Consider the following 18,521-nt stretch of genomic DNA (forward strand, 5'->3'; position numbering starts at 1 on the left):
TATAAGTTACAAATCCAGGGCTGATTTCTTTATCACTTATCACAAACTTGTAATTTAATTCTAACAATTCCTCAATCTCTTATATTAGTCATTCGATCCGTATTCAGTTACATAATTCTACTACATCATATCGATGAATAAATTATTCAACTCCACAAAAGTGACCAACGTTATCTTATTCATGCATTTACCAATATCAACATGTTCCAAAAGCATAAAGAGGTAGTAAAGTATTACCTCGATTTCCGTGCTATACTGATCGACCATAAAAATTCCCATTCGAATGCCCCTAATCTTGAAATCATCTTCCAATATTTCCTCGGATCCATATCAATAAAAATTCCATCAAAACATAGCTTAATTCCGGAAAATGAATCGAATCGGATGATTAATCAGGGAAAACCAACTTACCGGATTCAAATTTGGCAAAAACTAACTTCATACCATCAAATACGAACGAATCCAAATAATTTCCTTCGCCATAAAAATAACTTATTAAAAATCCTTTTTATAATAGAGGGACATAATTGATAAAATTAAGAACTCAGAGGGCCAATTTAATACTTAGCTACCAAGATAAGTGACCAAATAATTTTATTCAAAACTATTAAGCAATATTTATAACTATATAGAAATTGGAAGACAAGGTCAGAATCTTACCCAAAGAATTTTGAGGACTGAAATTATGGTTTGCCCATCTCCCATTCCAAACACCACAAAACTACGTAGTTTTGATTATTCATTTAAAAATGTTTTTGTTCTTTCACGCATCACCCTTTGTACTCTTTAATTTCATTTTTTTACTTGAGCACTCTCCACTGAGTGCTCTGTAAATGAAACAAAAAAAAACTTGGCCGGCTAACAGTAAGACTTTGATGACCACCACGTCGGTTGCCGCCATCATTCATCGTTCAAGATCAATTTTTCATCTTTCGAAGCGCCTCGGTCTCCTCTCTATAAACTCGTCCTCTGTTCGTCGAGAAACCTCATGAATGATCGTCGATCTACCAAAAACTATTTGGTTTTCTTGAAATAAAATACGCCAATTTAACTCTGGTGACTGCCCGATGGTTCCAAGACCAAGCTATGTTGTTCTCATCATAGCCCTCTCCAGCAAAAGAAGCCCCATCACAGTAACGCATCTTTACTCTATTCCAGTTGTAAAAACCATGATTTTAAGCTTCTTCTTTATTTGGTTCACCAAGGTTGCCATTGAATTATTACTGATGATGAAGGGTTCGATATTACCGAGAGTTGGGTGGATGGAATTTTAGTTTTGCTTTGTTGGAATGAAAAATAGGTGAGTCGATAGAAACAACTGAAGAAGATGGTAATGAATATGAAAGCTGCGTAGAATCGAAAGAAGAGGGCCATTGGCAAGCCTGGTTGCGAAAAGAGGAAGATGAATTCTTCTTCCCATATCTCATCTTGTCTTTGCTTTCAATGAGCGGTGCAAATTACACAAAAGGGACCATCTGGATTGGATCATTTGTTAATAATTGCTAGAGCTTTGAATGTATTCAAAATATGGTCTCGGTATCCTGATTTAAAAATGAATATTATAAAAAAAACACTCCTCATGTTGTGGTTCCAAATATTTGAAACAAATTATTAATAGAAAAATCTTTTATTTTCAATCCCCGTATTCAATCATTCACTCCATTATCTTGAAATATATAAAAACAAATCAATCCATGTATTCAATCAATTACTCACCCAACAATTTGTCCACATTCTACATAACTCATTATCTTCAATTTGTTTAATAACTAATGGTCTAATAAAATAATTATTAGCCAACCAAATTACATATCATTTCACATATTTTAATATGAAAGAAAACTAACCCCATATTGGGGTGTGACACTTATACTTATACTTATACTTATACTTATACTTATACTTATACTTATACTTATACTTATACTTATACTTATACTTATACTTATATGTATACGTATACGTATACGTATACTTATACTTATACTTATACTTATACTTATACGTATACTTATACTTGTACTTATATTTATTTATGTGGCAGGCCAAATTACAAACCCAAATTGGGCCCCAAGTACAACCAGCCCAAGAAACCCAATGGGCCCAAATCGAAACCCAAACAGCAGGCACAAGCCCATTAAGATTAGGGTTTATTGAAACCTAGCCTAACTCTAGCTTCCCGTTGCCGCCGCCTCCACTACCAACCGAGAAGACTGTACCGTCACCACTGTTCTAGCGACCGATTTCTATCACCCGGCCTCTATCGTTTTAACATATCATCATTAGCTCACATCAATGGAAAAAATTTAGTCTACCTAACCAAACATCGAACCCATTAAACAAATGAAAAAATATCAAAAATCTGGGAAACATCACCTCAATCAATCATTTCTCTACCTGGTTGTAGCTGAACCGACCACCAGCTAGCAGCCCCACGCCCGGATAATGTGCCACCAGCTCCTTGCCACCAGATCCTAGCTCAGTATGCTGATCCCAATAGCAAGCAAAGATCAAATCAATGGCATTTTTTATTTTATTTCGAAAATGTAATGGGCATTATAAAACCCAAAAACAACAATGTAAAGGAGGGACTCCCTCCATTTTCAAAGGAAATATAAAAAAACATTTTCAGAGCAACTATTTTCCTTTTTCATTCGAAATACAACACAATTTTTTAGCAATAACAGAGTAAAAAAAATAAGAGGTTAACTTCGGCCGAGCACTCCACCTGTGTTAGGTACTTCCTTTCACTAATCCGAACGATAAGGAGGAGCATAAGAAAGAGGAGAACAACATACTCCGATATCAACCCGATCCAATGGTGGATGGAGAAGATCAAAGAGTTAAAAGTTGAGAGGTTTTTGGCCTTTTTCGTGGAGCTTGGGCTGATTTTTATGAAACCAAAGTAGATATGTGACCACAACATCGAGGAGAGCCGGTCTGGAGATTTTTGGATTGAAGACCATGGCGACGGTGGTGGTATGATGGTTGACGACGACCGGCGAGGGCTAAAACGGCCGACGAGTGGCAGAAATTTAGAGAAAAGAGAGACTTTCTCTCTCTAGAAAAAGGGGAAAGAAAAATGAGGGGAAAATGAAAAAAAAGAGGAAAGTGGGGATTTATAGGCGCCCTGAAACGGTGTCGTTTTGGGGTTATAACCATGTGTTTTGGGCCCCAATGATCTAATCTCCTCTGTGGTCCTCCCAAGTTTCTCTAGCCTGTATTTTGGTCATAATCATGCGATCTTTTCAATTAAATTGTCTTTATTTTTTTATTTTACCATTTTAATGTTCTAATACTGACATTATAGCTTATTTTCTTACAGACCCCTATTTTTACATTTTAGTCACTGGACCTCCCTTTTCTAGTTTATTACATTTTTATCATTCTTTTTTATTTTATTTTAATTTAGTCACTGTTCTATTTTGTCATTTATTTGAAATTGGTCACTGAATTTTATGTTATTACATTTTAGTCACTAATTAGTTATGTTATCTTTATTTATGTGTGAATTTGATGTGATACTTTTAATTTATGCATTTTGATCATTGTCTATTTCTAATTTGGTTACGCTTTTTTTATTTGATGACATTTTTGTCCCTGTATCTTATTTATTTTTGCTTATTATAATTATAGTATGTAATGTTAAATATGTTTAATTTGGACTTAAATATATGGATTTATTATAGTGCTAGTGTTTGTAATGTATAATTCTTATATTATATGTTATGTTATTTATTTGGTTTGCTGCTGTGACCCTAAAGTTTCCAGTTTTATTATTTAGTCCTATACTTATATAATACAAATCGTGTGTTTTGAATGTTGTGTGTATATATAAAATATATGTTGATATTATGAAATATTTGTGTATTTTGTTGCATATAGGTTTAGGATTATTTGCATGAAATCTTATAAGCGTTACTTGACTTGATTCAAATAAGTTGACTAAGGGTAATATATGTTCATTTTAAGATTGTTTTAAAGTGATTGTCTTAACGTTTAAGAAATTCACTTTCGATAATTTTAAAATGAAAGTTTATCCCATAAAATGACACACATTAAATTGATTCCACTTTAAAATTTGGGGATTGAGAAAAAGACCATGTTCTTGTAATAAAGTTCACCGAGAAAAGACTGTTAGATCAAATCTAAGGTCTCGTATCGATGTATTTAAATAATCGAATATCCTTATTCTCATTAAAGGTTGGTAAAATAATTAATTAATTGTACTTGCTTGATGTATGTTTTTAATTTTTATTTTTGTTTGTATTTTCAATGAGATTTCAAAATAAATAACATTCGAATTAATATTGAATTTTAGGATGAAATATTAATATCTCTTTATTTCAATTGTAGTAATAAATGACTACTTTAAGGCATAAGGGGTCATTTATTGTCGATTGGAAATAATTAGACATTATCGTTTTCCCTCTTGAAATTCAAAGAATATATATATATATTAAAAAAAGGGTCTTAGAGTTGTTTTGCTCTATTATTACTTATATGCTTAATTATTGAATTAATAATGAACTTTATAATGGAATTGTTATATTTCTTTATTTCAGTTGGAGTAAGAATCGACTGCTTTAAGGCATGAGAGGTCGATTCCTCTCAATATGAAATAATTAAATATTATCATGTTTTGTTCTGAAATTCAAAGAATATTATATTTGTATGGGATCTTAAATTAAATTAAACTCGAACTCATAAATTTCATTTGCAAAGACAACTAATTAATCGACTAGGTCCTTACCTGCGCGTAACCGACTCCCGAACTCAAATTTTGGTAACACAGACCACAAATTTGTTGTTTTAATTAAAATTAATAGTTTTCTTAAAATAAAAAAATATGTTTTTGGGTGCCTAATCACACCCTAATTAAAGGTTGGCGGTGACTCTTTGAATTACATTTTATTAATAACAGGTCACCAAATTATTTGAGGCAAGATCTTTTAAAAATCAGATTTTTAAAAATTAAATTTGTTTTTTAAGAGAAAAAATTGTTTCGATAGCTTGGTGACTCCGTTGGGGACTATTTTTTAGAGTCAAGCAGTTAGTCAATTCATTAATTGTCTTTGCAATTAAAATTACAAGTTCATTCTAATTTAGTTTTTGATCCCTTGAATGGTTTAAATAAATGTTATATATATAATTTGATTAACCACTAAATAGTTATATTGATTTATTTGCAAATGTTTTCAGATTAAATAAATGTGCAAAGGAATTCAAAACTTTATTTTCTGTTGCGTGATTATATTGTATTTTTTCTCTTTTCCTCACACACTTGCACTTGCATTATCATAACATAAGCTAAAACCGAGATAGTGGATCGCTCCTGGGGCTCACACTTTATGGTATTTGTGGTGGTTTTCACCTCCGTATGGACATAAGGAGGTGTGTCCCCTCGAATTGAACTCGATCTGAAAGCCTATGATGGGCCAAGATTGAGGGTCTGGCAGCCTAAAGGGACATCGACAAAGACAATTTGATAACATTTTACTTTAGAGTCGAATCTAGCATATAGTGAACCTAGAACCCGAATCTAAGTAGAGCCTAGCCCCAAACCTTAACAATCCAATGAAGAGAGCACCCAAGGAAAAGATCTTTTGAATCTATTAATTTTTTAGTATAATTTTGTTTTCTGAATAAATGTAAAAGAATTAGAGATCACGTGGTTAGGTTTATTTTTTTTCCGAATAAGCATGCAAACAAGATGACATGTGGTTAAGAATTTTATGTTAAACAAAGCATGTGGGTAAACATCATGTCTGGGTAGGATTTATTATACAATGTTTGGGTAGTTAACCTATGAGGGTAGGTTTTATTTGATGCTTATAGTACTTACTATCTTGCTGTATATCTTATGTGTACTAACTTGTTTTTGTTATGTGTCTATTTTATTTTCTTGCATTTGCATCTGCATGCCCTACAAAGGTGTTAATTCGTAAGTGATTGACTAAATAGAAGGTTGTTTATAATGAGATAAGAAACTCTTAGCCATGTAGTCAAAACTAGGAGATCCAAAGAATGTTATAACGATCCATGAAGAAAAACATCCAATTAATGAAGTAATTTGAAGATGATTGAAGACTTCCTTTGAAGGTGTAAAGGCTAAGACGTTTCCTCAACAGATAGATGCAGTTAGACCTAGGACAGAAAACCCTTCACGAAGGTATGGAGAGTACTTCATAGTGGAAGTAGAAATAGAGATCTCATGATTCAACTACAAACAATTTAAGGGCACCAGGCGTCATCAAATGCGATAAAGAATAACAAAAACTTTAGGTGTAATGTTAGATCCCATGAAGAATACGACTTAATGAAATGAAGAAATGAAGAATCATAATTTTAATTTGATTGCTCGGTGTAATGAAATATTGTTCTCCAAATGAAGGTTGTTCTATGGTGGTCACTTATGGAATTAACACCTTTTGCATTTTCATTTTGCATCTACATTTGCATTCACACTGCATTAATTTAAGCATTTTTACATGAATAAATCTTGGAGTATGGGGTAATTTATGAAGGACTCCATGATGAAAATATTAAAGGTAAATTGAAGCCACCCCATTCGTACCTAGAGAAAAAGTGAGAGCCATGGAGATGAAGGTTGGGGCATGCCACTAAGAACTGTGGGGTACCAAAGAGCAAGTTACAGAATCTGATTGATTTATGGGCATGGTCGTTTAATGAGCAAGTTAAGTATTAGATTGTAAGAACCTTAAAGATCCAGTCGAGCACCCAAATATCAGATGAGTAATGGGGAATTCTAATCAAGAATGGATCATTTCATCCATTATGAAGCTTTATTTCACTTGCATTGTCTTGTTTGAGTTTGTTTTTGTTTTTCATTTCTTTATTTACCTAAATATTTTGTAAAAATGTTTGTTGATTGAACTTATGCTACTTTTTAAAGTTATGATCAATGAATCAAATTTTTAATCTGTTAGTTTTTTGAGTATCAAATGAATTAAAGATTTTTTTTAATTTTTCAAGAATTATAGATCTTTTGCAAGTGGAAAAATTAGACCTTTCATATCTCGTCAAAAGCCAAAAGCACAATGACTCATTTTTTTACCTTAAAATACTTCATGGTCACTACCAAAACCAAATTTCGACACTACATCTATCTGAGTCACCAAAGTCATACCATTAACTTTCTTTAAGGCACTCAAATTCATACCCTTACCTCTGTTTGAGGCAATCACATCATCATCTTCTCAGACACCAAACACTCATATTTTATGCCAATAAAACCTGAAGGCCTTAAGTGCAAACTTTCATTGGTCCTTGAATATTTCTGCAAGAAGAGAAGAAGTGGGGCATCATTGAGCAACTTTCTGAAGATAAGATCAAATAATCGGGACATGCTCAAAGAAAGAAGAAAAGAAAAGAAAATAATTGAAATAATTCTATCATGCATTATTTTTATTGTTTTCATATAAATAAAAGTTAATCATGAATATTCATCCCCCTAGGGATACCTCTTGCAAGGACTTCTATATATGAAATGATATCTTTTTTCATTTATCCCTTCACAAAAAGAGAAACTATATCCCTCGTTTTCCCATTTTGAGCCTAAATTATATCTATTGATTCAACCCTAACCAAGATCACCCTTCACACTAGGGTGCAAAGGCGAAAGAAATATGCTCGCACGAGTGAAGACCATAAATTCATGTTGTTGTGAAATAAAGTACGAAATAATAATATACCTCGAGGTGGATCAAATACAATTAAAGAACAACAAAATAATCTCTAAATACAAGGAATAAAGAGGATAAGGAGGCGCTCAGACACCAAGTCAAGTTGATAACAAAAAGAAAAAAATAGAAGAAGAGAAAATGAAAAAGAAAAAAGAAGAATGAATATAGATCAAGAATATCAAGATGAACTACTCATTGAGCCTCAAGCCACTAGGTTTGTTAAGTACAAATGGTTCAAAGAACCAGATTCAACAAGAGGAGTGAGAAATGTCGAAGGTATAAGAAAATGGAAATGAACTCTAGGGTGAAACCCCAAAAATGGATAGTCTAGAGAGATCCAGAAAAAACAAAAGAAAATAAAAGACAAGTAGCAAGAAGATCCAAGTCAAGCAAGACAAGATTGAAGGCATCATAATAAATTGAGCCTTGGTTTAATTACCCTTAAACACTTATTTGGCCATTTTTATCCCTTTCTTTCATAACCATGAGCCCTGGCCTATGTTACGTGCCTGAAAAGTCCATTCTAATCATACATGGATTTTTAAGTGAAAGAGACTATCTTCAGATTTCATTCTTCTTCTCAGGATTAATTTTTTATTTTCAAAAATTGGGTTTATAAAATATTTAATGTATGATAGAAAAAATAATAAATGAGGGTTCAAAACGTAAAATTTTGAATAACGTCTTGCAACCAAAGGAGGATTCGAGTTGCAAATCTGAAAGGGCAACTCGATTATTAAATTGTACAACTACGACATAAGAGGTGTTCTTACAAATCTCTTGATGAATCACCACACATCCAAATATGCTCCTGAGAGTTTGGAACCGGTTAGTATCTCTAGAAGTTGAACCAAACAACCACTTCCTCCCAGATATGCTATTAAAAATGCCAACTTGAAAGACCTTACCTTTCCAGAATCAACATATACCTCAAACTTGTCATTAATATTGACACTTTTCAAAGGGCTTTAATTCTTAGAGAATCAACAAGAGTAATTGATTATTTGATATCTGATGAACTCTTGTTTTATTATTTGTCTCAATTGTGAAACCTATAAAAAATAAATATTTTTAAATTTTTTATTAAACATTTTTCAAAATTCTTTTTCAAAATTTGAAAATAGATTGAAAGAGAAATAAAAAAATGTTTTAGAACAAGACAATCTCTCTGGAGTAGATCTTGGTAGTTGACACGTGTTTCTTAGACACAGAGTTCATGCTTAGAATCAGGGCTAGAGCAAGAAATGATAAATGTTCGGGCATTTTTGAAGGCCCATATATCCAGGAATACAAGATCTTTGAATTAAGCATATATTTATTTTCAATAAGACAGAAATGTGTAAAAAATGAAAATGGTGAAGCAGGGATAGTGGAGCTTACTATATTTGATTGTTCTGTCCATCCTCACAACATACAATTTCATTATTCGGGTGATTTCCCATGCATTAATGTTGGCAAGCCAAAGCGTCCCACTTATAGTCCACCGATCTTTATTCTTTTGGTATCCATTGAAACACTATACAAAAGCTTTGAACTCCATGTAAAGAGCTTCCTGATTGAAAAAATCTAGGCGAAAGGTATAGGAAATGATGAATAAGTTGTCGAATGTTTACATCCAATAAATATGGCGTTGAACCAATGTTGCGATCATGTGGTGTTTCTATTTCATTATTCGGGTGATTTCCCATGCATTAATGTTGGCAAGCCAAAGCGTCCCACTTATAGTCCACCGATCTTTATTCTTTTGGTATCCATTGAAACACTATACAAAAGCTTTGAACTCCATGTAAAGAGCTTCCCTGATTGAAAAATCTAGGCGAAAGGTATAGGAAATGATGAATAAGTTGTCGAATGTTTTACATACCAATAAATATGGCGTTGAACCAATGTTGCGATCATGTGGTGTTTCTATAAATTCTAATTTTACCAAAGATGAAGGTCGTCTTCTACAACCCTTGAGGTTAAAAGTGAGGTTTGGTGAAGATTTCTTTCCACGGAATGGGCGATGGAATTTTAACAGTAAGAAACTAGTGGAGCCAACTAAGATTGAAAGATGGGTTGTTGTTAAACTTCTCGGCACAATGTGATACAAATAGCCTTGTTTGAGATCTAATTAGATGAGGAGACATGAAAGGAATTAGGATAGACCCTCTTTTTTGATTTCAAGATTATAATCAGAATAGACATTGCTCTACCATTGATATAGTGGATAAAATGTTTGAGGACATCCAATCTAAACTTCCTGGAGCTCCATAGTTCCTCCTTTTTTGTTTTACCTGATAAGAAAAATTTTGATCTTTATGAATCTTCCCTAGTTTGGTATAGTCACACAAGTGTATGGTAGTACCTTACGAATTTGCTTCTAAAAAATCAATGCAAAGCTTGGAGGACTAAGTTCGAGGTTAGTAATTGAGAAAACACCTTCAATTTAAGTTTTTTCCAGGGTTCCAACCATCATCCTTGGCATGGATGTGTCTCATGGCTCTCTTGGGCAGTCTGATATTCCATCAATTGTTGCAGTGGTTAGCTCCAGGTAGTGACCTTTTATTTCCCACTACAGGATAGCAGCACTTACATAGTTTCCAAAGCTTGAAAGTGGATCCTCTTTTCAAAGATAAAAGCTCTATCAGATTTCTACACAAGTTCAGACGAAGAAAGTAAGTCTTATCAGGTGAAAATTTTGTCGGGTAAGAAGAAATTGGAACAAATCAAGAATTACAAGAGTGAATGTTAGTGCAAAAAAAAAGTAAAGACAACTTAATCAAGAAGTGAATGAAGACCGCTCTTGCAGCCATTCCTACCACAGATCAAGAAAACATGCATTTATACATGATACATGAATTTGCGTTATTACATCATACATCATACATACATATATAATTCTTACAGATTTTTAAGAAAATAAGAGGAAAAAAAGGTCATGATTCAAGCCTTGAATGGAGGGAATTACATTTAGAATGGTAGAACCTCAAGAATTTAGAAACCCAATCAACATAATGATCATTATTTTAAAGTGGGGCATTTTACCCAATCAATATACATTTTATAAAATACTAAGTCTGATTTTCAGAGGTTTCTTGATGATTACTCAACCAATTTGATGGTTTCAAAAGTTTTTTAAGAAACCAAGCTTGATTTTCAAAGGTTTCTTACTTAGTAAGTCTTTCGGGCAATCAGTGAATATTTTGAGCATGATGCTTAAATCCTTCGGGTCATCTGTAAGTCTTTCAAGCAAGATAATAAGTCCTCAGGGCCATCCATAAGACCTTCGGGCGGGACGTTTTCACATGATTTTCAAGAAAATGAGAAAGTAATTTTCAAAATTTCTCATTTAAACCTTTTTTGATTTTTTTTTGAAAAGTAAAAAAAAGATCTCCAAAGTTTCTTACTTAGTAAGTCCTTCGTGCCATCAGTAAGTCTTTCGAGTATGATGATTAAATTCTTCGGGTCATTTGTCAAACTTTCAAGAAAGATGATAAGTCCTTCGGGCCATCTATAAGACATTCGAGCAAAATGTTTTCACATGTTTTTCGAAAAATAAGAAAAAGATTTCCAAAGTCTCTCATTTAAATATTTTCTGAAAATTGAAATTTTTGAATAGTAAGAAAACGATTTCCAAAGTTTCTTACCTAGTAAACTATTTCCAAAATTAGTAAGTCCTTCGGGCCATTAATAAGTCTTTCAAGCATGATGATTAAATCCTTCGGGTCATTTATAAGCCTTACGAGCAAGATGATAAGTCCTTTGGGCCATTCATAAGACCTTCGGGAAGGATGTTTTCTCAAGATTTTCAAAAAAAAAAATGAGAAAACAATTTTTAAAGTTTCTCATTTAGTATTTTTAGAAAACGAAATTTTTGAAAAAAAGACCGATTCAAATTCCTAAAAAGGGAGAGGTTCAAATGATACTTAAATTGAGGCAGATTCCCATATTCGGTGAATGTTAGACAAATTTAAACAAGAGAAAGTGATTGTCAAAGATTCTCTTGAATTCCAAACCTTCAGGTGTGACATTTTCAAATTCTCAAATACATACTAACAAGTGGTAATGTTTAATTTTCAGATTTGATGTTCTTGAACACAAGAGAAGAAAATCAGATTCGATTCAATCTTCCCTAATGAATAGTGGAATGAATCAATATTTCCATATATGATTTTCCCTGAAGAAGCAACGGATCAGATCCCTCTTTTCTACATATTTGATCTTCCCTGAGGAACAGTGGAACATGTCTTCCTCGATTCAATCTTCATTGAAGAACAATGGAATGAATAAATGTTTCTAGATCTAATTTTCCCTGAAGAATAAGCAGAATAGATCCCTCTTTTTTCCAGATTTGATATTCCCTGAGGAACAGTGGAACAAGTCTACCTCGATTCAATCTTCCCTGAAGAATAGTGGAATGAGTCAATGTTTCCATATCTAATTTTCCCTGAAGAAGCAGCGAAATAGATCCCTCTTTTTTCTAGATTTGATCTTCCCTAAGGAATAGTGGAACAAGTCTGCCTCGATTAAATCTTCCCTGAAGAACAGTGGAATGAATCGACATTTCCATATCTAATTTACCCTGAAGAAGCAGTGAAGCAAATCCCTTTTCAGATTTGATATTCAAGAATCTCTCTTGAGATATTGTTCAAATCCAGTCTCACTTAAGAAAATATCATATTTCCAAGCACAGATTCCACCGGACGAAAGCTTGTTGTCTCTTTGTATTTTCCCTATTCTTGTTCACACAAGAATGGGCAAATATGGATAGTTGTCGACACCCATTTTCGTCTGGATACCATTATTATTATTTTTATTCTTATTACTATCATTACTATTTGTTATTTGTTATTTATATTTATATTTATTTTATTTCTGTGGTAGGCCAAATTACAAACCCAAATACAATCGGCCCAAATGACCCAGTGGGCCTAAATTAAAACCCAAATAGTAGGCTAAAGCCCACTGAGATTAGGGTTTGTTAAAACCCTAGCCTCTCGTGTTGTTGTCGCCTCTACTACCAACCGAGAAGACCGCATTATTGCCACTGTTTCGACCTCTACTACCAACCGAGAACACCACATCATCGCCACTGTTTCGACCTCTTTCGTTTCAACACATCATCATCAACTCACATCAATAACAGAAAGTCAGTTTACCTAACCAAACATCAAATCCATTAAGCAAATGAAAAAATACCAAAAATCCAGGAAACATCACTCAATCAATCATTACTATGCCCAGTTGTAGGTGCACCCACCACCAGCCAACAACACCATTACTGGGTACTATACCAACAGCTCCTGCCACCAGATCCCAGCTCAACCGGCAGATCCCAACAACAAGCAAATATCAAATCAATATCATTTTTTATTTTATTTCAGAAATGTAACGAGTATTATAAAATCCATAAACAACAATGTAAAGGGGGGCTCCCTCCATTTTTGAAGGCAATACAAAAACCAAAAAAAATATTTTCAGAGAAACAATTTTCTTTTTTCATTCGAAATATAAGACATTTTTTTAGTAAAAACAGAGTAAAAAAGAAGAAGAGAAAATAGGTTACTTTCGGTCGAGCACTCCACCGGTGTTAGGGACTTTCTTTTTCTAATCCGAATGGTGAGGAAGAGTGCATGAGAAATGAGAACAACATACTCCGGTATCAACCCGATCTAATGGTGAATGGTGGAGATCGAAGCGTTAGAAGCCAAGAGGTTTTTGGCCTTTTTCATGGAGTTTGGGGCAAATTTTCGTGAAACCAAGGGCAGATCCGTGACCACTGCATCGAGGAGAGTCAGTTTGGTGATTTTTTCCCTGAACGACCACCGACGACGTTGGTGACACGGTAGTCGGTGACGACCGATGCGACGACCGGTGAGTGGCCTGGATTTAGAGAGAAGAGAGAGCTTCTCTCTCTAGAATAAGGGGGAAAGAAAAATGAGAGAAAAATGAAAAAAATGAGGAAAGCGAGGCTATGACTGTGTGTTTTAGCTCCCAATGGTTTAATCTCCTCTTTGGTCCTCCCAAGTTTCTCTAGCCTGCATTTTGGTCACGGTCATGTGATCTTTTCAAATAAATTATCCTTATTTTTTTATTTTACCATTTTAATGTTCTAATACTGACATTTTGGCTTATCTTCTTACTGGTCCCCTTATGATTACCGTTTTTTTGTATTTTTGTCATTGGACCTTCCTTTTCTAGTTTATTGCATTTTTATCATTCTGTTTTATTTTATTTTATTTTATTTTATTCACTGTTCTATTTTTTATTTATTTGAAATTGATTACTGAATTTTATGTTATTACATTTTAGTCACTAATTGGTTCTGTTATCTTTATTTATTTGTGAAATTGATGTGATACTTTCAATTTATGCATTTTGATCACTGTCTATTTCTGATTTGGTTACATTTTTTATTTGATTACACTTTGGTCCTCGTATCTTATTTAATTTTTTATTATAATTATAGCATGCAATGTTAAATATGTTCATTTTGGTCCTAAATATATGCTTAGGATTAATTTGAATGAAATCTCATAATCATTACTTGACTCGATTTAAATAAGTTGACTAAGGGTAATATATGTTCATTTTAAGATTGTTGTAAAGTGACTGTCTTAACGTATAAGAAAGTCACTTTCGATAATTTTAAAATGAAAGTTTATTCTATTAAGTGACAAGAATTAAATTGATTCCACTTTAAAATTTGGGGATTGAGAAAAAGATCATGTTCTTTTAATTAAGTTCACTGAAAATGGTTGTTAGATCGAATCTAAGGTATCGTCTCAATGTATTTAAATAATCGAACATCCTTATTCTCATTAAAGGTTGCTAAAATAATTAATTAATTGTACTTGCTTGATATATGTTTTTAATTTTTATTTTTGCATGTATTTTCAATGGGATTTCAAAATAAATAGCATTTTGAATTTTAGGATGAACTATTAATATCTCTTTATTTCGATTGAAGTAATAAATGACTTCTTTAAGGCATGAGAGATCATTTATTCTCGATTGGAAATAATTAGACATTATTGTTTTCCCTCTTGAAATTCAAATAATATATTTAAAAAAGGGTCTTAGAGTTATTTTGTTTTATTATTACTTATATGCTTAATTATTGAATTAATAATGAACTTTAGAATGAAATTGTAATATTTATTTGTTTAAGTTGGAGTAAGAATCGGCTTCTTTAAGGCATAAGAGGTCGATTCTTCTCGATAGGAAATATTAAACATTATCATGTTTTGTTCTAAAATTCAAAGAATATTATTTGTATGAGATCTTAAATTAAATTAAACTCGAACTCGTAAATTTCATTTGTAAAGTCAACTAATTAATCAACTAGGTACACAGAACCTATCTCTATTGAAATCAGAAAGAAGATAGATTCAATTCCATTTTCCAGTGTTGTTGAGACTGAGAAGCTACAGGACTCTATTGACTCACCTCATAATGATGTTACACATGGAAAGGGAACTGTCACAGACATACTGCTTATAACGATATTTCTAAAATCCCTGATGATGTTAACCAGCAGAGCCCATCAAACAACGCTGCAATAAATGAAGAAGGTATACAAGCTCCTCATTCATTTGTTCCTAAACGAGGGAGAGATAGACCTGTAAAGGACAAAGATATTTTTACTGGATCAAAAAATAGGTTTGAGGCTCTCAACTCAGTGGATGACAGTCCTTCCCCTATTGAGGACTAGCTGAAGAAACCAAGAAATGCTTCATTGGGAGTAGCAGTAATAGTTAAAGAACTCAAACAGAAAAAAAAGATAAGTTAGGAAAATCTAAAAAGTTCAATGGTTGGGGTGAAGGATCCTCCTTGGAGATCCTCTCCAAATGATTATCTGTTTCTGGAACATTAGAGGAATCAACAATCCTCTAAAGCAAAATAAAATGCTTCAAAGGGCAACACAGAATAAAGTTGATATCTTATGCTTGTTAGAAACTAGAGTCAAACTTGAAAAGTCCAAGGAAATCATAGAAACTAAACTTGACAACTGGAATGTCACTTCCAATTATGAGTTTGTTGTTAATGGAAGAATTTGGGTGCTTTGGAAGGATTATTTGGACATCAATACTCTATTCATTTCAGATCAAATAATTATTGTTAAAGGAAGTTTCCTTGGAAGTTCGGTTGTTATTTCTGCAGTCTATGGGAAAATGATGGCATCAATAGAAGACATCTTTGGCACCAAATGAAAGACTTGGACAGTAAGATAGGAAATCTCCCCTGGATCCTCGGTGGCGATTTTAACATTACTCTTCGTCTGAATGAAAGCTTTGACTATGAGCTTCTTTGTCCGACCTCGACTCCTGAAATGAAAGAATTTCAGGATTTAACTCAGGATCTCGATCTCCATGACCATCCTTTTATTGGCCCCCTTTTTACATGGAGTAACAAACAATCAGAATCTTACCTAGCAAGGAAACTTGATAGGGTTCTTATTAATCCTATTTGGGCTCTCTCATTCCACAACTTTCATGTCGAATTCCTTTCCCCTGGAGTCTCAGATCATTGTATGGCTTTAACTTAGCTTTCAAAAGAAACCCACACTAATCGTCCAAAGCCCTTCAAATTCTTCAATTTTTGGACATGACATTCTAGCTTTTTGAGAATAGTTGAGCAGTCTTTGCAATCTCCTTTCCACGAGAACCCAATGATGATACTGTTTCTTAAGCTCAAGCATCTCAAGACTAGTCTCAAGAATCTTAACAAGTCTTGCTATAGTGAAATCTCTTCTCGGGTTATCCAAAAGAGGCTTGAACTTGAACAATAACAAATTCTCTCTTTAAAAGGTGAATACTCTTTTGAAAAAGAGCATCAAATTCAAAATGAATTATTTATCCTTGAAGAAGATGAATTATCATTTATGAAGAAAAAAGCCAAACATCAATGGATCAAGGAAGGAGACAAATGCTCCAAATGTTTTCATTATGCCGTAACAGTCAAAAACAAAAAGAAGACTATTCGATTGCTTATTGATGACCACGGAAATAGACTTGATTCTTTCGATTCAATGGCTGCTGAAGTGATTCAATTTTTTACTAATCTGATCGGGACGACTGATCCTAGGTCACAGACATCAACCAGAATCTTTTGAAAGAAATCCTTAATTATTCCCTGCCACGTGATTCTGTCCCAATACTAGTCCAAGATGTCACTATCGAAGAGATCAAGGAAGCTATCTTTGGTTAAGGCAATGACAAAGCGCCTAGACCAGATGGATACACTCCATATTTCTTCAAACACTCCTGGTCCATCGTTGGTAATGATGTTGTTGCTGCAATTCACTACTTTTTCCAGCATTCTCATCTGCTCCCAGCTTTTAACGCAACCATTATTGCTTTAATTCCCAAAATCCCCAACCCTTGCAAAGTCAAAGACTTCAGACCAATTTCATGTTGTTCAGTCATCTATAAGGTGATTACAAAGATTTTAGTTAAAAGAATGACAAGTCTCATGCCAGAAATGGTCTCTCTCAACCAATCAACTTTTATTAAGGGCAGGAGCATCGTTGATAACACACTCATTGCTCAAGAAGTTGTTAAGGGGTACAGAAGGAAAAACATATCTCCAAGATGCACAATGAAAATCAACCTTCAAAAAGCATTTGACACCCTTCATTGGAACTTCATTATTTCAGTTTTGAAAGTACTTGACCTTCCTCAAAGATTTATAGGCTGGATTCAAGCTTGTTTCACCGAAGCTCGATTCTCAATTTCTTTCAATGGGAGTTTAGTAGGTTTCTTCAAGGGAGAAAGAGGCATAAGGCAAGGTGATTATCTTTCACCTTTTCTCTTTGTTTTATCTCTGAATGTGCTATCCAAACTTCTTAATTTAGCAGCTACTCGAGGACTTATAATTATCATCCTAAATGCAAGCAACTTGGCCTCACCCATCTATCCTTTGCCGATGATTTACTAATTTTTTGTAAAGGAAATATTGAGTCTGCTGCAGGTGTTATATCGGTACTTGATAAATATTAAGAAATTTCAGGGCTAAATCTAAACGCTGCAAAATGTGTTTTCTTTACTGCCGGTGTTGAGAACCGAACTGTTGAGAAGATAAAGCAGTTTTCTGGTTTCAGTATTGGATGCTTTCCAGTTCGCTACCTTGGTATTCCTCTAATTACTAGAAAACTGTCCATAAAAGATTGTGACCAGCTAATTGATTATATTAAATCCAAATTGAATCTGTGGTCTGGGAAAATGCTGAGCTTTGTTGGTCGTCTGGAGCTAATTCGAGCAGTCCTATTTAGCGTTTCCAATTTTTGGTGCAGACAACTCTTGCTCCCTCAAGCTGTTATCAATAAAATCGACCAACTCTTCTCCCGATTTTTCTGGAAAGGAAGCGACAAGGCTGCTACAGGCGTGCGAGTTAGTTGGGAGAAGATTTGTCAACTTAAATCCGAGGGAGGTCTATGATTGAAGAACTAGAAATCTTGGAATAAAGCTTGCATAATCAAACTTATCAAAAACATCCTTATAGGTGAGGGATCGTTATGGGTTACCTGGATCAATACTAACGTACTAAAGGAGAAGAACTTCTGGCACATTGAAGGAAGTCCTAATTTCAGTTGGAGTTTCAATAGAATTCTCAAGCTTCGGTCTGAAGCTCTCCCTGTTATCATGAATCGCAATCTCACCATCAAACATATTTGGCTGGAAATTAGAATGAATGGAGATAAAGTAAAATGGCAATCCTTGATTTGGTACCCTTACCATATTCCGAAACACAGTATTATAGCATGGATGGCTATTCTTGATTGTCTCCCTACCTGCAATCGACTTATGCGAATGGGAATTATCACCTCGGGGG

The 18,521-nt window shown here is 33.8% G+C and overlaps 1 protein-coding gene across 1 annotated transcript in view; it reads left to right on the forward strand.

Annotated features, from left to right (window-relative positions):
* LOC120201026 overlaps window positions 1-18,127 on the forward strand; it is a 46,456-nt gene extending 28,329 nt beyond the window's left edge. The window contains exons 3-7 of the mRNA XM_039201721.1: window positions 15,177-15,350; window positions 15,852-16,219; window positions 16,322-16,446; window positions 17,007-17,478; window positions 17,700-18,127. Of these exons, the coding sequence (XP_039057652.1) occupies window positions 15,177-15,350; window positions 15,852-16,219; window positions 16,322-16,446; window positions 17,007-17,478; window positions 17,700-18,127 (1,567 nt within the window). The remainder of the gene's footprint in view (window positions 1-15,176; window positions 15,351-15,851; window positions 16,220-16,321; window positions 16,447-17,006; window positions 17,479-17,699) is intronic.
* Window positions 18,128-18,521: the final 394 nt, after the last annotated feature.

This window comes from Hibiscus syriacus, unplaced genomic scaffold, assembly GCF_006381635.1.
Source record: "Hibiscus syriacus cultivar Baekdansim isolate YM2019G1 unplaced genomic scaffold, ASM638163v2 tig00006753_pilon, whole genome shotgun sequence".
Classification (NCBI taxonomy): Eukaryota; Viridiplantae; Streptophyta; class Magnoliopsida; order Malvales; family Malvaceae; genus Hibiscus; species Hibiscus syriacus.